The sequence below is a fragment of the Arachis hypogaea genome, chromosome 5 (assembly GCF_003086295.3).
Source record: "Arachis hypogaea cultivar Tifrunner chromosome 5, arahy.Tifrunner.gnm2.J5K5, whole genome shotgun sequence".
NCBI lineage: Eukaryota > Viridiplantae > Streptophyta > Magnoliopsida > Fabales > Fabaceae > Arachis > Arachis hypogaea.
In genome coordinates, this window is record NC_092040.1 from 37,821,073 (window position 1) to 37,841,236 (window position 20,164).

Here is a 20,164-nt window from a genome sequence, read left to right on the forward strand (position 1 = left end):
TACTTTTGTGTTTGGAAAGAATAATGCCAAATTATTTGTTAACCTAACATAAACTGCTATATATTCGTCCATTTTTTTCACCATCACCCACAAGCACCAACATTCAACGCCTAATAATAATAATAATAATAATAATAATAACAATAATAATATTGTGATAAGATAAAAACTTAGGTGCAGGTAACTTTATATGAAATTGATACTTCACATGAAGTTAACTGAGTATTCACCTTGTGGGTGATAAAGATATTAAGTTTTTTTATAAAAAAAAATTGATTAGATATAAATATTACATTAAAGTTGTTCTTAATAATAATCCTTAGTCTTACAACTTATTTGTATAAATTCTTGAATCATGAGAATTAGGCAAAGCCCTGTATTAAGGGACAACTTAGTGTTGGTAATGGAAGAATGAGAACATTGATCTTGAATCTATGCAGCTCACAAGATCGTCTTCTTGTTGATGTGGTCAAATAGCAAAGCCCCTCCATTATTGTCACACGCTAATTAAATAACTAATAATGTTGGTTGGACCAATCTTTCGACTATAATTCACACCTTATTTTATTTTTACTTCAAAAAATGCATAACTAAAACCCTTTCAACAATATAATGATTGTAACCAATTCTTGTTAGTTCCATTAGTTTAATTTATCCTAAAAAAATTTAAAGCATTTTTTTGGAAATGGGGTTGTCAGTGTCTATTATTTAAGTATGAATCATAATAGTTAAAATTTCGATTTAACTCTTAAAATCTTTGGGGAAGGGGGTGTCTATTATTTAAGTATGAATCATAGTAGCTAAAATCTGGATTTAACTCTTAAAATCTTTTGATATTACGATTTTAAATGAGTCTATCGATTTTACGAAATTTGTACTAAGTCTAACAATTTTATGATTTAAATCTTGTTAAGATTTTATATTTTACTTTTTCGATTTTATGTAAAATCTCAATTTTCCCTACCTTGATATCAATTATGAAAACTTGCGTGCACACATACACTGAAGGGAAGGAATCAAATCTCACATATTGAAGAAATTATAATTATTGCAATCAAGTAGCGCCAATAAAACTATTTTTATTAAAATTGATATGATTTATAGGGGAAAAGAAAGAGGAACACAGGGTAGCACTTCAATTCAGAAGATCGAAATCAAGCGTGATGGACAATGATCAAAAGGACCACATGACCAGAAAATGGGTTCCGTGTTCATGGCTGATTAGGACCAATCAGGATGCCTACAAAGACATATGTTTTCATATAGGCCAATCAATAAAGAGGAAGGAAAAATTAAGATCCCACACTAAACATTTGATGTCAAAGGTTTTTCTATTTTTGTCAAGATGTGATGTCCAGTTAAGATTTTTTGCTGTTCACAAACCATGAATTCAATGGCCCATTAGCCCAATATATGATTTTTTATTATCGTTGTTTTTATTGAGCCTGGAAATGCTGTTAAAATCAATGTTGCGAAAATCGGATCAATTATTAAACCAGTCAGGTGACAAATTTAATGGTTTAATAGTTCAATCGAGGTTCAATTGGAGTTGAACCGGTTTCATTAAATATATAATAAAATTATTAATAAAACTCCAACTCTCCAATATATAATAAAATTATTAATAAAACTCCAACTCTCCAATATGTGAATTTCTGTATCAAGTCTCTTTGCAAAACATCCAAAACATGTACCCAATCTAAGAATCATAAACATAATTCAACCAAATCATATGAAGCCATATAGCAAATTCAACACAGAATTGTGGCAATGCTTTTATTTTGAATCAATAACATCAAAACAACAATTCACCAAAACAAATACAATAGGTTGGATTTAAAAATCAATCTCAGTCGAATTAATAAATTAAACAATTGAATTTGTGACTCAATCTCAGCAGAATTAATTCAATATGAACAAACTGAATTCAAATAAAAATTCAAAACATTAATATCTCAAAATTCAGCAGAATCATCAATAATGCATCATATGCATGTTCAGAATAAATTTCAAATTTCAGAGGGATAGAGTCAGAAAAACAGAATCAGGGAGTGTTAGAGACTGAGACTTGAGACCTGAGAGGGTTCAGGCTTGAATCAGAGAAGAAACTTGAGAACTGAGAACTGAGATCTGAGACATGAGAGGATTGTGAAGCAGAGACCAAGACATGAGACACAATGAAAGGTAGTCGCTTTGACTTCGAGACTCCACGCGAAGAAAAAAAGCAACGACGGTGAGACACGGTTCGGAGCATAGAAGCAGAAACAACGCCAACGAGGAAGGGCGAAGGAGGAACGACGAGGAGGGGAGAGCGACGACGACCCACGGCGAGGAGCAGCGAAGCAGCGCAACCCACGGCGACAAAGCGAGCTCGGACAGAGAGAGTGACAAGTAGAGAAGGGGTTGGCGATGAGTTTAAGCTCTGAAATGGGATAGTGGGTGGTGGCTATTCTTGGAATTCGAAGAGATGAGAGGATTTTTTAGTGGGTATGAGTGAGAGAGAGAGAGAAACAGAAAGGGTGGGGTGGGGATTGGGGCCTTTCTTTTGATTCAGCTTGTTTACGTTCGTTTGGCCTTTCTTTTCTATTTTTTTTTTCACCTTCAAAACGACGTTGTTTTGTAGTTTAATTTTCAAACCAAAAACCACTAAAAAACTGGACGGTTCTTTCGATTCACCGGTTAACCGTCGATTCGACCAGTTTTTTCACCGATTTTTTATTAGGCAGTTTCTGATCTTACCCAGACCGACTAAGTGACCGGTTCTCAATTTTTTCGGTTAAACCGGCCGGTCTAATTCGATTTTCAGAACCATGGTTAAAATTGAACCAATTGCAACATAATGGTCATTCATTAAATGCGCTATGGAAGATATAAGTGACCATGAGACTAAGAGAGCCGTCCTTAGTACGAGTGGTATGAAAGCACCAGATCAAGATGGCCTTAATGGTAGATTTCACCAAAAATACTGAAAAACTATTAAGGGAAAGGTTTGTGAAGTGGTGAAAAATTTTTTTGTTGAAGGAATTATACCAAATCAAATTAGTGAAACCACTCTTGTCTCAATTTCTAAGATTAAAAATTTTGAAAACCTTAATTATATTAGACCGATTAGTTGTTATAATTTTATTTATAAGATCATATATTGAATTTTGGTGTTAAGATTGAGAGGATTTTTAGAAAAAATTGCATCCACAATAAGTGTTTGTGGGAGAAGACTTATTCAGAATAGCAAAATTATTATACAAGAGGCTTTTAATAGATTGGATAGGAAAGGAAAAAATGTAGCAGATGTATTAACCATAAAACTTGATATGAATAAGATTTATAATAGATTTGAATGGGTTTTTTATTTTTTGGAAGAGGTGCTCAAAGTCTTTAGTTTTAATGAGAAATGGGTTAAGCTGTTGATAAGTTGTGTGAAAAGTGCAAATTATAGGATTAAAATTAATAAAAATTTATCAAAAAAGATAATTTTATAAAGAGGGTTAAGACAAGGAGATCTTTTATCTCCCTATTTATTTATTATTATTGCTGTAAAAGTCTTTACTATCTTTATGAATGAGGCTCAAAATAAAAATTTAATCACCCATATTAAATTAGCTCTCATTAACTTATTTACTTTTTGCAAATAATTGTATCGTTTTTGCAGAGGCCAAAGAAAAGAAAGTATATAAGATTATTTAAATTCTAAACATTTATACTGAAGTTTCGAGTCAAAAAATAAATCTTCAAAAGTTAGGAATTTTCTTTGGCAACGCTATCTCAATTCAAACAAGGGTAAATATAGAAAAAATTTTGGAGATTTCGACTTGGGATAACCCAGGAAAATACCTTGGCTTACCATCCAAATGGGACAGGTCAAAAAATCAAGCCTCAGCATGGATAGAAGAGAAAATTGATAACAAAATTGATGGTTGAAAAAAAAAATCAAGACAGTAATACAGGCGATTCTAACATACGCTATGAGCGTAGTAAAATTTTGCAAGAACTTTTGCAATAGACTTAGCGCAAAAATCGCTAAATTCTGGTGGGAAATTCAAGGAAAAAGAAGAGGCATATACTAGAAGAGTTGGGAGAAAATAATCACAGCGAAAGAGGATGCAGGATTAGGTTTTAAGAATTTTGAAGTACAGAATCTAGCCCATCTAGCTAAATAGGTATGGAGATTAATCAATAACCTGGAAATAACATGAGTAAAAATTCTAAAACCATTTTTATTTTTTTAATGGCAATTTTTCAGTAGCCAAAAAGAGCAGAAAGGTTTCGTATTGGAATAGTATTTTAAAAGGGAGAGATTTTTTTAAAAGAAAAGATTGATGGAGCATTGGTGATGGATCAGAGATTAATGTACGAGACGAAAATTGGATTGAAGAAAAGGGGAGAATAGAGCTCCCAATAGGAGATAGGAATATGAAGGTAAAAGAACTCCTAACAGAAGGAGAGGGATGGGATATGAGAAAAATTTAGAGCATTTTTTTTAAATTGGGTTGGTGAGAGAATTATGAGGATACTAATAAGCCCAATAAATAAAAAAGATAATCTGATTTGGCCATATAAAGCAAACAGGGAAAATACGGTAAAAATTGGGTATCATCTAGCAAAGGAAGAAAAATCTAAATACAAAATCAGGCAACATCAAGTACAGCTCTGAAGAAGTTATGGAGAACAATATGAAAAATGCTTATACCTCAAAAATTAAAAATATTTTTTTGGGAGTTATCATAATATTTTCGCTATGAATTATAATTTGTTTAAAAGGAAAATGGTGAAGAATCCTAGTATCCTACTTACAGCATTTGTCAAGAGGCAATAGAGACAGTGAAACACCGTTATTACGCCAACTAATATGACATCTTTTGCAAAGTGGCTACTAACAATCATTAAAAGATTGAAGACTGAAGATGGGTGTGAAATACAGGAGAGGATAAACAGTTTAGGATTTATAAATTGGTCTATATGAAAAGTTAGGAACTACAACAAATCAGCCCAAAAGCAACCATTATTATGGCAAGTATCAAAGAAGCAGAATTCAGGAAATCAATAAAACAGGAAGAAAAAGTAAAAGAAGCAAAAATTAAGAGAAACAAGAAGCAAATTACTTGGAGGCCACCACCCTATGATTGGATGAAAATCAATATAGATGAATCCTTCAATAGAGAGAATGGAGTGATAAGGAACAGTGATAGCAAGATTCTATCTGGACCAACAAGGGACTTCAAATTAGACAATATTAGACAACATGAATGGTCCTTCGAACAGAGCAGTGGGAGCAAGATCCCAGGAACGGAGCTGTTGCAGTTAAATAAAAGATGAGGAGAAAGACCAAGAAGCTTCAAATTTGAGTAATTACTAATAGCATTGGAATATTCAGTGTCCGACTAGTGGGAATCAGAGTTTAGAGTAAGTATTTACCTGGTGTAGCAGAAGGAGATAGCCGGCGAAGCACGGTAGTGAGGAGTTATCCTTCATCCTCTGCGGCGGATCTTTCTTTCGGAAGTGATGCCAGCGGAGAGACCTTATCAGATTTGTTCAACCGCATCAAACCTTGATCCAGAACCGATGATCAATCGAAAGAGGAAACCACCGTGGTCAGCTTGTGGCAGTCATGTCGGGTTTTGGGTCGGGTGAGTTGTGGTCCGAGTTCGGATAGGGTTTTCTAGGCTTAGCCCAAGAACAAACAAAAATGCCCATTCATTCACTTTGGGAACAAATCAACAGCTTTATATATCAAATCTAGTCTTAAAAAAATATATTAAGTTAAAAAAAAAAAAAAGAAGCATAGCTTTAGATTTAGAAAATTTCAAAAGTGAATTTCTTCGAGATAACAACGATTATCTTTCAAGTGGTGAATTTTTGTTTGATCAAGATTTTAAAAAAATGAATTATGTTTGATATGTATTAAGCATCTTTCATTCATTCTTATTTTTTTACATGATATATTAAGAACAATAAAAATAAAGTACTTGCCTTATAAATTAATAACCAAATTAAGGTATCTTGATGAATAACTTCGTAATCATTTTTTTTTTAAATTAGTGCAAATGAACAAAGTAACCATTACTATGACTTGAGGAAATATCATATTTAAAAAATTCTAAACATTTTGAAAGTCTATTGACTCTTGACACTCGATAATAATACACTCTAACTACATATTTAAATATTTTTTATAATTAAGTCTAATTAAATTAATTTAAATTCAAAAAAAATATATTCTTATCACACTAGTTAGGGGTGGCAGTGGGGCGGGTTTTTGCCCTACCCAACTCCGCCCCGCCGTCCTTGCACTCCACTACTACCCGCCCCACCCCTATCCGCGGGTAATAGGCTGCCCTACCCTAACCCGCCCCCACGGATACCCGCCCCGCCCCTACTCATCCCTATAAAAATTTAAAATTCATAACTAAATTAAAATACAAACATAAGATTCATACAATGTCAAATAACTTGAAATTAAAAAAAGATTAATGTTTAATCACTACAAATTTAACAGCATAATAAAAAAAATGCATCAAAAGAGTCTTCAATCATTATTTTTGTTCTTCCACCATTTAACAAACCTACATTGAAAACACAGCATAAAAACTAGTTAAGTTAAGCATTATGATAAGCATTATGATCAGTAAACACAAAATTTTATCAAATAACTTGGCACCATTTTTGAAAAAAAGGTGAAATAATTTTTCAGAAGTAACAGCAATACCATTGAGAAGAAAGCAACACCAAATTAAAATTCCAAAGCAAAGATAAACAAAAATAGAAGCAGCTAACACTTATTTTAGAATTGAACAATTTGCATAAGTATAGTTTCCATGGTCAACAAATAAAATAACTCTAATAATGATGCAATTAAAAATTACTATATAACTATGCAGAAATAGTTACTCTAACTCTTACTTTGTAAAATAATAAATAAAAAAACCAATTTTAGTAATGCCTCATGCTAAGAAATAAGAATATATAAAAATTGAGTCCTATTAACCAATTTCACCACTCTTTACCTGTTAACCACAACTAATCAAGTGTTATCCCAGCAAAAATTTTTCAATTATATCAAAAGACCAAGTGTAAATTCTACAAGCCTGGTTCCAAGTTTCAAGTTCCTAGTCAATCTTTTTAAAAGTAAAGCCAAAAACAAATTAGCATCAACGCATCATATATCACACTGTAGTCTCTTCTCTAAATACTTAAACCAGCTTGACAAGAACTAACCTTTTAAAAAATTTAAGTTTATTCAATGTTAATTCTAATAAAATTCATTGTATAAAATAAGAGTAACAAATTTACAGTCAACGGGTTAATAATTTAATAAGCAAATTTGATACAACAATGCTAAATGTAAGCTGTAACATCAGCAAGTGAATCACTCATTATCTAAATAAGTTTCATGTGTATACATAGCAAGTATGATGACTTGATGGTGTTAGATTGAAATCAATTATAACTAATCAAGTACAAATCACAAGATTGACTGACTCTGAATCAGCTCCAAAAGAATACATGGCATTATGGATAATCAGCCTTCAATTTTATAACTACCACAAGTATCTTGATTGCTAGAAAATATTAATCAGGAAAGCCATAAACAATGCTTAAACAGAAAAGCCATATGATATATATTTAACATAAAAAATGAGAAGTAATAGATAATTTTAGTTTCCAAACATACTTTGATTTAAAAAAATAAAGATACATAAGGCCAACACACATAAATTAGGCCGATTCTTATTAGCTAGTAAGTAAGAAAAGTTACAGTTATTACTCAAACAAATTGCAAAGCTCATGCTTTAAAGAAGTACATAAATCAACTCAGATTAGCAAATGTTAATTTCTTTAAAAAGGAGAGGACCTTGGCAGGGCCAACAAGTTCCTGAAGGCTGAGGACATCATTCTTTATATCGTCATTTAGGGATTTTTCAAGATCAATAATTATTGTACTCAAAGGAGTCCTCCGTCATTCATCAACAATTTACATAATATTAATGAAAAGGCAAGTTTAACTGTTCTAACATAAAAAAAAATTAACTATAAAATCTACTCACAAAAAACAAATCTGGAGAAGGCAAGAAGCAAAGAGCAAGCCAGTAAGCTGTAAGTAGTGAGTAAAGAAGGAGTGCTTGCTGCTTACCAGTGAGACGACGACAGAGGAAGGAAGGATCGGAGACTGCAAATCAAAGAGACGAACGGCGAGGAGAGTGACGGCAACGAGAGAAGTGCGAGTGAAGTGAGTACGGTGAGAGAGAGCGACGAGGTGAGCGACTGCGCGACGACGGCGGTGAGCGACTGAGCAAAGCAAGTAACAGCGGCGGTGAGCCACAGAGGCGGTGAGCAAGGTTACTGCTGTGTAGGTTTCTGGGATCTGGGTAAGTGAGTGCTGTTTGTGTTTCTGAGATTTGGGTATGTGGGTAGGTGGGTATGAGGGTATGAGGGAGGCAACCCTAATTGCTAAGAAAGATATATATATGAGGGAGTATATGTACACTCCGGGGCAGGTAGGGGCGGGTTTACCATGAATCCGACCCCGCCCCGCCCCGATCAACACACCGCCCCGTTCAGGACCCGCCCCGTTTCGGGTCGGGTTGGGGCGGGTCGGGTACCCGCGGGTTCGGGTACTCCTGCCACCACTAACACTAGTTACTAGTATATATATAAGCATATTTCAATAACGCAAATTTTTATTTATCTTCGTCTTTGCATTTGCGTTCTTCTTTTTCTTCTTGACTTTTTTCCTTCTTCGTCTTCGCGCATTCTTCCTCCTCTTTTTTCTTCTTAGCATCAAGTGAACCTCAATTAGCATACAAATAAATTGTTCAGATTTGAACAAACAGTTAAAAAGACTCAATCATTAATAAAAATACATCGAATTTATTTTTGGATCCAAATAAACATCAATTAAACTAATAAATGAAAACGAAATTACTTAAAGAATAAAGAATTTGATTAATATTTATCAGTAGCATCAAGTGAATTTTAATTAACACACAAAATAAACCGAAATAAACTAAGAAATGAATCGAAATTATTTAATGATAACATCAAAAAAATCAGAATTAATAAAATGTTGGTGTTATTGGTGATGACAATAACGAAAAAGAAAAAAAAGAAAAAGAAGAAGACGCAACATTGGAGGAGGAGGAGGAGAAGGAGAAGAAGGCCCGTAATTTGAAAAGTTATTATAACAACTTTGTTAGAATTGGTTAACTATTTTGCTTGGATGTAGAGCTTTATTGATAGTAATAATAGTGTATACAAGTATTTTTATCCGTAATAATATTACGGGAATATAATTTTTTTAAAACTACGCCGGTCTTTACATTATAGATTATGGCACAAAAAATTTATAGTATTAAACTACTTTTACAAAAAGGTCGTAATGGACAAAAGTCCGCATCGACTAAGAAAATCGGGGTCTCTGTAAATAAAAAATTGAATAATAATTTTTTAGTTATTATTTTCATATAAAAGAGTTTAATATTTTACTAATAATTAATTTTAACATTATTTATCTAAAATTTGAAATAATTTAACGTGTATACTTTTATATATGTTGCACAAATAGAAATAATTAATTTTTATACTTGCTATTTAAAAATAATATTTTTTCTATCTATATATAAAAATATAACTAGACATTAGTATAAAAAAATTATATTGATAGTTATAAAATTAACTCATTTTTTCTTAAAATAATTAAATCTTAATTCTAACTTTTAATCACAATATTAGTATTTTCTCTAAATTATATGTAATAAATATTTAAAAAAAGTAAAAAATATAAACTAAAAAGATAAGTAGTAAAAATTTAAAACGTAATAAAAAATACGCATAAAATAATATTTTTTATTTAAATTATATTATGTTAATTTTATTTTTTGTAGAACAAAAAGATTGAAAAAAATAGAGAATGAGAGAAAAGAGAGAAAAAGATAAAGAAAAAGAATAAGAGAGGGAGTTTGTTAATTTTGGAAGTTAAGAAAAATTTTTATTTTAATTATAATAAAAAATATATGGCTACACATTTTGATTCGTCAAATTACTAATATAAATTATAAATTATATATAGAGTGAAAAGAATAGAGAGAAATAGAAAAAAAAAGATGCAGATAAGATAATGTAAAAAGGAGGTTTACTAATTTTTGAAAAAATATTTTTTTTAAATTTTAATAAGAGAGTGTCATATGACACATTTTAGTTAGTAATATATATAATATATAATATAACTATGTTTCAATTTTAATATTTTAATTTAATTTGAATGTAATTAGAGAATGTCGTATATATTTTGATTGTCAAATTTGTAATTAATTATTAATAATAATATATAAGAGACACTGAGTGAAGGAATGAGAGAGATTGAGAAAGAAAGAAAGAGAAGAGGAGACAATTTTTTAATTTAAAAAAATATTTAATTTTAATTATAATAAAAAAATAAAATATAATATATTTTGATTGTAAAATTAGTAATATATATATATATATATATATATATATATATAAATTCAAAAATAATAAATAAAACTATAATTTCTCTAATAGAAATGGTAGAAATTATTTACTAGAATGATTATAAAGATTATAACAATTATATATATATAAACACGGATTTAGAAACAATAAATAGAACTATAATTTCTCTAACAAAAACCTGTAAAGATTATTTATTAGAATAATTATAAAGATTATAACCATTGCTCAAATAAATGCTAAATAATTGAAAAAATTCAAATAAAATAAAACTAAACCAATTAGTTACAACTGAAATAATATAGTCTATCCATACTTATTTAAAGATAGTACTAAAGTTAAAATATACTTAAAAACTACTACATCTATATGCCTAAAGGTACAAACTATTAACTTGACTGAAAAGGAAAAAGACCTAACTAATATCTATTGACTATCAATTAAAAATTTCTTCTCATTTAGAGAAATAGTTTTTATCCAAGTCATTGGAGACCTATCCATTTCTACCTCTGCCTCCAAGAATATCTATCCTTTCCTGGTCTGAAACAGTTGGCTGAGAACAAAGAGTCCCAAACATCCTTTCCTCTGACAGAAAATTCAATGAACTATCACATAAAAAGAAAAAATCAAAAAATAAATCAAGTCAGCATTAATAAGCAAAATCATCAATTTTATCATTTCAAAGTTAACCAAAAAACAACATTTTCAACCTAGACATCCCATTCGAATTCTGAATTTCAATTTTCTGGGATGAATTTTCAACCACCTCTTTACCACATGTCTCTATTTCTACTTCTGCTTGAATTTCTACTCCTATAGAATTAAAATCGAAACAATAAAACAGTTAGATTCTGACAGGTATTTAATTTGTATTTAATTTGTAAAAGAAGGGACAACTCACCGTCCTTTCTACCAAACGTGTTCTTACACGTGTCGCATCTACAGTTTATGGAACATCCAACACCAGCCTTTGAAAAACAAAACACACTACTATTAATAACTGATATTATAAATAAAACTAAAGCATTCATAATACATAGCAAGAATGGATGAATACCTGAAAGCATTCACAGTATTTCTTTTGGCAGGATGATTTCTTGCAGTTGCATCCTCTCTTGTGTCGTGATGGTGCTGGAGTTTTATTTGGGTCATTCTGAAAGTGAAAAAAAAAAGATCAATAAAGTTTTAGAACGAGGTTAAATTTCGGCTAGCATAAAACAAGAGTTAAAATTTAATTTCTGACCCCAATTTCAGGTTCAGGAATGACTTTAGGAGTAAAAGCCAGAGGGTTGCGAGACTCAATCTGCTTGCGAGCTTGAAGGACTTCGTCTTTATGATCAAGTTTGTTGTGGCAATTCTTACATGAGCAGTTGCCAGTGCAGTAGGTACGAGCAGCAAAGCACTCACAATATCTTATCAACAAAAAGTCATAAGCAACAAAAATATAAATTCGATTTCAAAGGCCTGTCACATTGTAATCACTTATTTCAACTTACAGCTTCAAGCACTTTGACTTTTTACAGTTACAACGCTTGCAGTCTCCATGTGTTTTCTTTTGGGGACTATTCTGATTGACATCTTCATCAACAGTGAAATCTGATGCATGGGAACTATCCTCAACTGGCTGAGGCCCAATGTCTGATGAATCCACCTCCACTGCCAATGGATCATGATGTTCATGACTGGTATAGATTTGCACTGAAGTGCAACTAGGAAGATTAACATGAATTTCACAAGGCCAATTGTCATTACTTATGACTTTTTTGTCTCCCTTCAAGGCTGCAAGTGCATTCAAATCTAAGCCAACTGCAGGCATATTGCATTGCTGTGAACTGCTATTGCATTTTACAGCAACCAGTTGCTTTTCATTAGAATGTACAAGAGAATCGGATTTTAAATTATGATCTGAGTTCTTCCTTTGCACACTGGCCGTCTCAAAGTCTAGACATCGCCTCCGCTTATTATGGTTCATCACAGAAGCAAACTGCAACCAAAAGAAATAGAACTTCAAATAAATAATTTACTTTTGCCATGACATACCATGAAGCAATTGGCTAAAATCTAGAGATACTCGCTAGAATTATAATTTATAAATGCAATGCAATGTTCACAACTAAGTATAATATGCATAATTCGTCGCAACAGTAACAAACTTATCTACCTCAGCATCTGCTTTCTCCTTTGTATTGCTAGTCATGGCAACGTAATGTTTGTCCTGCATTTGGTCTGTGACTGCTAAAGGCTCGGGACGATAGTCTTCTATTTTAGCTTTGCTATCATCGCTCAAACCATTATATATGGAAGATTCCGGTACCAGAGGCATAAGATGGGAATCTGGCTTCTGCATTATATCCTTAAAAGCCGCTGCTTCATTTGGGGAATTGAAAACGAAGAAGTCAGTATCTCCAGAGATTAAATTATCCCAATGCTCTAATTCTTGCCCCTTCGGATCAAATTCACCCGACTCCTGATTAAGGACTTCAATTGAATCAAGAGAGTTATCCTCATGACTAGGATCATAGCCAGGGTTACCCCAATTATTATATTTTAAGGCCTGTGGTATCTCAGCTGAGAAGTTTGTGTGCTCACCAGGTAGAGCAATCGAATCATCAACTGCAGATATTCCATCATGAAAATTTCCCTGAGATTCCCTCGAGTTATGATATGGATGAAATGAATCTGCAATAGCCACGTCACTTGATTTCCCAAAAGGGTTATGCCTAGAGATGTGAATAATAAGTAACAAGTCAGAAATAGTTCATTGAACAGTATTCATACAGATATAAGCAAATTAAAAATAATCAAACAAGGAAGAGAGAAAAACCATTTGAACATCACCTCTTGAGCACTTTTGATTCCTTGAAACTGGTAAGATTGGGTGAAGCAAAAGCACGCGGAGGGGATGGAAAGCTAAGCGAGCTAAACGTTTGACCAATCTGAGCAGGCTTCTCGGTCTTTATAGGCGACAAACCGTTGAGGAAATTGAATACAGGGGAATCCTGCCAAGAGCAAAGAGAAGAAATATAATTAAATGTAGATTAATTAAAAGGATTAATTCATGTAAAAACAGATAATCAAGACTATAAACAAATACAGCAAATAAGAATGTACTTGTAAATATACATATTCAGCATCATAACTAATTGTACCTTTTGCCACATTAACCGATGGGAGGAATGACCACTAACTCCAAAACAGAAGATGATAAAAATATTATAATAAAAAAAAGGAACTTGAAAATTGACACCAGCATGAGACCTCTTAACATTTTTAAAAGTACTTCAGAGTGCCAAGAGTACATTCCCCATATAAAATTAAAGGTGCTCTCCGATAAGAGGATAATTATGAAACGCAAACCACAGTACGCGAAACGCAAAGCAAAAGAAACTATTTGCAATCCCTACAAATCAGTGGCGGAGCTTTGTAGTCACAGGGAGCCATTATAAAAAAAATAGTAGAACCATTACAAAAAGTATAAATAGCATAATTGGTCAAATGTTATGTTACTAATCAAGCTACACCCTCTTTGATACTCACTTCTGTCACTCATCCAATATTTTTCTTTTATTTCAAATTTAACATGTTGGACCCTCCAAAAGTTTATCCTTTTTTTTTTTCAAATTTAACATGTTGGCCCCTCCAAAAATGATCCTCAAGTTCCGCCACTGGTGCAAATTGAACTGCATGGTGAGATATTCATAAAACAGATATTCCAAAAACAAGAAAAATCACACACATAGCGTTTTCCATGAATACTTAACGAAAGACATGCAGAGAAGGCAGAATGGGAAGAAGAAAACGTAAAACCTGGACACGAGAGAGGGAAGGGTTGATCTGGTTCCTCTCCGGCGTGTCCATGACCATTGTTGTGCGTGGCTATTCACACCCACACAATGCAACAGTTTGTAACTTCGTATGAGTATTCCTTATATACGAGGTGCAGAGTGTGGAGTTTATCTCTGTTTTTCCTCCGTTGCTGTTGCGAAAAACACGGAGAGGCGAAAAGAAGGGTTTGAAGAAGCGGGAAGGCGGGAAGAGACTATTAAATTTAATGTATCTGGTGGGGGCTACTCACTAGTCACTATTTCACTTCGTTTTTTTCCCTCTATGTCTCTTATCTTATTCCGTTAGACCGTTATTCGGTTAAAAGGATCGGAGAATAATAAAATAATAAATTATTATTTTAATTATTCTTAAATTATGATAGGAAAATTAATAAAATTATAAATTTATTTTATATTTTTATTAAATTTTTTAAAAATATTTTTTATATTTTTTTTGGTGACTAAATATTTTTTATATTTAATAGTATGGTTTACTTCTATTTTTTTTGGAATTATTTAATTCTTTTGTTATTTTTATATATCATATATTTATATTGGATTAAATTTTTATAATAAAAAGATAAAAATTTAACAACTTTTAAACCAAGTAATGCATTCACAAATTACAAAAACTATAAGTTTGATTAGTTAATTATTTTAAATTTTTATTATCTAAAAAAAATAAGGTCCGAATTCATTTATCTTTATACAAAAGGAGAATATCTCTTCGCTAGTGGCTAAGCCACCCCACTCATACTCTCGACTCAACCTGACCAACTCGCACACAAGATACAACGAAATAAAAAGAAAAAAAATTGCATAAACTGATAAAATAGATGCAGACAGAACTGTGGGAAGAAAGCGCAGATGTAATTGTCGTTTATCTGAAGGAAGCATAGATAGAACTGCCGCTAGTCTGAAGGAAGCGCAAAAATTGCCACTTGTCTGAAGGAAGCGTAGACAAAATTGCCGCTTGTCTAAAGGAAGCGTAGACAGAACTGCCGCTTGTCTGAAAGAAGTGCGGAACTGCTAGAAAGAAACGCAAACGAAACTACCACAAGAAAACACAAACAAAACGCAGACGGAACTGTCGGGAGAGAACACAAATGGGATTGCTAAAGCCGAAAGATAGCGAAAACTATATGATTTCTTCATCAGAATAGGTAAGCAGCGGATGACAATTGTGTTTGATCATTCAACTCGAAAAAACATAAGACAGAGAAAATATGATAGTCGATAATGTGAAAAAGCATCAATGGAGTGACAAAAGGAAAATAATGATGACATAGAAAAGAAATGCAAAAACTACCGTGATTTCACCGCAAGAAAAACAACATATCCTCTTCGAGGAGGATACCATAGCTCTCGTACCATGTTAGAAACAAGAGACTAAACTAGAGAAAGGATTTGTGTAATATTGAGTGTATTCAAGTTGTTTATTCAAGTTGTAATGATACAATATAAAATGATATTTATAGGTATTAAGAGAATCGTAATAATAAAGACATAATATCCTATAATAAATATTCAGATATGTTAAATGATCCTAATTGATCCTAATTATATTCTAACAATATGTATATATTTATATAAAAATATATTTCAAGTAGATGTTGAACCAAAGACCTTTCACTAAATACAAAAGGTCTTTAGTCACTAAAAAAATATTATTAATTGATATTTTAATACGTTTTCTTTTATTTTTACATAAAAGTCGATTCTATTTTAAATTATCATCAATTTATATAATAATATTGCATCTTTTTGGTAATCTGCGAATAGAGTCGTGTATCAATGGATTAAGAACGGGTAGGATTAGAGTTGAAATATTCTCAACTCTCGAATAGAGTTAAGATTGGATACAAACCCTACCTTACCCAACTCTATCTTACTCGTTGCCACCCCTAAAAAAAATACTGAACTTAGCCAGAATTTGGACTTTTTTTAGTAGGCCAAAATCTAAGCCAATGTATATACAACTTTATTTTATAGAATTGAAGGGTTAAATTTTTTTCGAGCAATGAATTTTGTTGTAGATTCTTTTTTTAACACAGTATCATAGAAAATATTTTGTTAAGATTAATATATTTTTAATTGTAATTTGTATTTATAATTTTAATTAATATTTAAATTTTTTTTTTGTAATTTTGGGAACAAACTTATTTTTAAAAGAGAGGATAATGTTAAGATAGTATTAGTCTATAGTCTAATTAGAGAATTATCATACTATTAATAGGAATAAAATATACTAATATAGATATGCATAATGTAATTAGAAATTCGACTTTTTTTTTTTACTCTAATTCTAGGGATTCCTATTTTATTTTTTCTGAATTTCTATCAAATTTTCTATTATTTGATACAAATTTATATTAGTAGAACAATATAAAAAGTATTTTTTATTTATTTATTACGTAAAAAATATTTTTTTAATCTTTAAAAAAATTATATAAATTATAACTTCTCAAAAATAAATATATATTTTTTGTCTAGAGGTATTTTTACTTTTATTAATAAAAATTTACTAAATACGTTAAAAAATAAAAAAATTATCATTTTAATGACATCCAAATAAATATTAAGTATTATTTGTCAGAGAATATACAGTTATACTATTATATATTTATATTTTCACCATTTTGCATTCTGACTTATGTCTGCATTTAATTATGTTAATCTATCATTAAATAAAATGCTATTATATTAAGAAATTTTTTATTTAAATTATTTAAATATAATATTTATAAAAATATATAATTTATTTACATAAATCTTACACCTCTCGAATACAAAGCAGTTAAAATCATAAAAAACACCATTTGAATATTTTGTACCCGGAATATATATATTTTAAAAACCCGTGCATTATACACGGGATACGGTCATAATAAAATTCTTGACGCTGTATACATGCAGTTTTTTTAAAAAAATTCCCTTTAAATAATAAATTTCATCCGTATTTAAAGTATTAATAAAATAAAATATAACACATATGATCCACAAATAAAATTATTTAATTTTTATTATTTTTTAATTATTAAAATTTTAAATTTTAAATATAAAAAATACCTAATTATTATAAAAATTATACAAGAGTCTTAATTTATTTAAATCTAATTTTTTAAAATTTAATTTAATCATTTTTAATAAAATAATTTCTAAAAATAAAATAAATTTTTATATCAACAACCTTATTAAAATTGTGCATAAATTATTATGGTTTTTTCGTATGAAAAATATTAAATTATTAATAATTGATGAGATCAATGATTATTTATATATTTCATGATTTACAATTTTATTTATAAATGATAGTATCAATGAAGAAACATTTGTTATTTAACTAATAATTTTTGAATTTGTATTTTGATAAGATCATAAAATTTTTATTGATGTAGTGTTTAAATTTAGATAATATTTTAAAATTTATACTAGACTATAATTATATTTTAATGTGTTTATTTATATTTATTTATTATTTAATTATAAAATAATTATTTCAGTTGAACAATCAATTAGACTAATAAATCAATAAGCTAGTTGATTAGTTAGGATATTAAAAACTTAAAATCTAATTTAATTCAATATGATCTAATTTAAATTTAATTATAAAATATATCAAAATTGAAGCGATTTACATTCGATTCAAATCAAATTTTAGGTTTAATTTTTAAAATTTATCTAATCTAATTCAAATAAATTATATTTTTATTTTTATAGTTAAATTTATATTTCACTTATAATATATTCATATTTTATGAAATAATTCTATTAAATTTCAAAATATAAAAAAATATAAAAATAAAAAATAAATAAATATTATTTAATAAAAAGACCCAGTTTATTCACGGATGTTTAAACTCCATATATCTTAGACGTCACGGGCTTGTTTGAGTGAGCTTTTAAGAAAAGATCTTTTTCGAGTTATCTTTTTTTAAAAAAATCTTATAGAGAATTAAAAGTAATTTTATGTTTGGATATCTCATGTAAAAAAATTTTTTTATCTATCAATTATGTTTGGGTATAACAATATAAAAGTACTTTTTTGTTTATTTATTACATGAAAAACATCTTTTTTAAGGAAAAAAGATCTTTTAAAAAAAGATGTAAATTACAGCTTCTCAAAAAAGATCTTTTTTTTTTATTTTATTAGTGCTTTTACTTTTACTACTAGAAATTTGCCAAACACGTTAAAAAATTAAAAAAAGATCTTTTTTCACTAAAAAAAGATTTTTTTAATAAAATAATGGCGCCCAAACATGCACATAGAGTATTTGAGCTGTACTTTTATAGTTTTAACGACTCAATACTTAAAATGTGCAAGATTTATGCGTAAATACGTTATAAATTATATATTTTTGTAAATATTATATTTAAATAATTTAAATAAAAAATATATTATATCGATAATTATTTATATTGCAATTATCTTATTTTAATTATGTAATTAATTAATTAGTTGCTTTTAAGAATGAGAGTGTATTTGACAACCATGTCTAAAGAGAAAAAGCACGTTATAACTTTTTAAAGTTTCAATTTTTAGTTTGACTATTTTTTCCTTTATAAATGCATAAGTGATTTTAGTCACAAAATCATATTTACAAAAAGTAACACTTTCTAGCTTTTTTGGCTTTTGACCGTTGATATTTAGCATTTATTTTTTTTACTAATTTTATCCTTTATTATTGTATTATTTATAAAATTTTTATTTTTTTATCTGAACTCTTTTTTTATTATTTATATTTATTATTAATTTTTTATTTAACATTATATATTTTTATAATGGTAATTTTTATGCATTATATTTATTATCATCTTTTTATAATATAATCTATTGATCCCATTAAGTAAATTAAATTAAATTAAATAAAAAAATTAACCATAAATAATAATAATAATAATAGTAAAAAATTATAACGTACTAAATAAGAGTACTAACAATACTAAAACATACTATATAAAAACATATAAGAAAAAAGTATAAAAATAATTAAACATGTATAAAAAAATATTATAATTTAATGTTATGTCTTTTTTAGTAATTATCCATCTAGAAGTGATTTTAACTAATATTATCCAAATAATATTTATTTTATCAATATCAATTTTAGTATAGAATTGTCAAATATAAATCATGGTGACGCAAATTTACTTTTACCCGAAATTAATTCTATAAAATCACTTTTATTTAAATTTCAATTTGACTAGCTTCAATCCAAAATGCTTTACTGTAAATATATGTTATATAAGATATGATTAAGAGTGGCAACTAATAAGTGATGAATGGGCTTTGAATAAATCAAAAAGCTACGATGTAGCAACTGGATACCGAACTGCATACATGTTCTTCTATGTAATAATCGAATTTTTCAGATTACCTCCCCAGAATGTTGCTACTGGCCATAATAAAAACGAAACAATCATCCATTGTCTCTTTACATGCATGATGCGCAAGCTATGTGGAGAAAGAGTGAAGTAAGAAAGCTCATATGACCGACAATACAGAAGTTATTAAAGATATTCACAAATAAAAAATAGAGTCACTTGCAACGTTTTGCATCTTTGTGGACAAATTTTACAGAATTTTTCGACGATTTTATTTGTTCGTGGCCAACTTGAGATGAGTTCTCTCAATTATTATATATACAATGATTACTGTAGTAAATTCTGAACGATTACTAATCAAAATTTATGTACCCTGTTTTCTAGGGTTTGTTTGTGTGCTCTGCTCTGCTAGGATTTTTTTAGGAGAATCCTTAATTGTGAGGCTGACTCATAGAAGACTACTAGGGAATAATGGCAGCACATGCTGCTGATCGCATTCATGCTACCAATGCTACTGTGACAGATGAAGAAACAGTCATTCTGTTCAATGA

At 29.6% G+C, this 20,164-nt stretch overlaps 1 protein-coding gene and 1 long non-coding RNA gene across 2 annotated transcripts; both read right to left on the reverse strand.

Moving 5' to 3' along the window:
* Positions 1 to 1,830: 1,830 nt before the first annotated feature.
* LOC114927692 (uncharacterized) lies at positions 1,831 to 8,620 on the reverse strand. The gene is made up of 3 exons (XR_003818592.2): positions 8,129 to 8,620; positions 5,413 to 6,560; positions 1,831 to 5,289 (listed from the first exon to the last, which is right to left on the reverse strand). It is a non-coding gene; the product is annotated as an uncharacterized lncRNA (long non-coding RNA).
* A 2,653-nt stretch (positions 8,621 to 11,273) lies between these two features.
* Positions 11,274 to 14,328, reverse strand: LOC112803466 (protein tesmin/TSO1-like CXC 2). Its single transcript, XM_072238093.1, has 7 exons — positions 14,272 to 14,328; positions 13,303 to 13,463; positions 12,626 to 13,184; positions 11,961 to 12,448; positions 11,708 to 11,876; positions 11,522 to 11,617; positions 11,274 to 11,432 (listed from the first exon to the last, which is right to left on the reverse strand). Exons 1-7 carry the CDS (start codon positions 14,326 to 14,328, stop codon positions 11,286 to 11,288), a joined length of 1,677 nt encoding a protein of 558 aa, XP_072094194.1. The 3' UTR covers positions 11,274 to 11,285.
* Between the last annotated feature and the right edge of the window lie 5,836 nt (positions 14,329 to 20,164).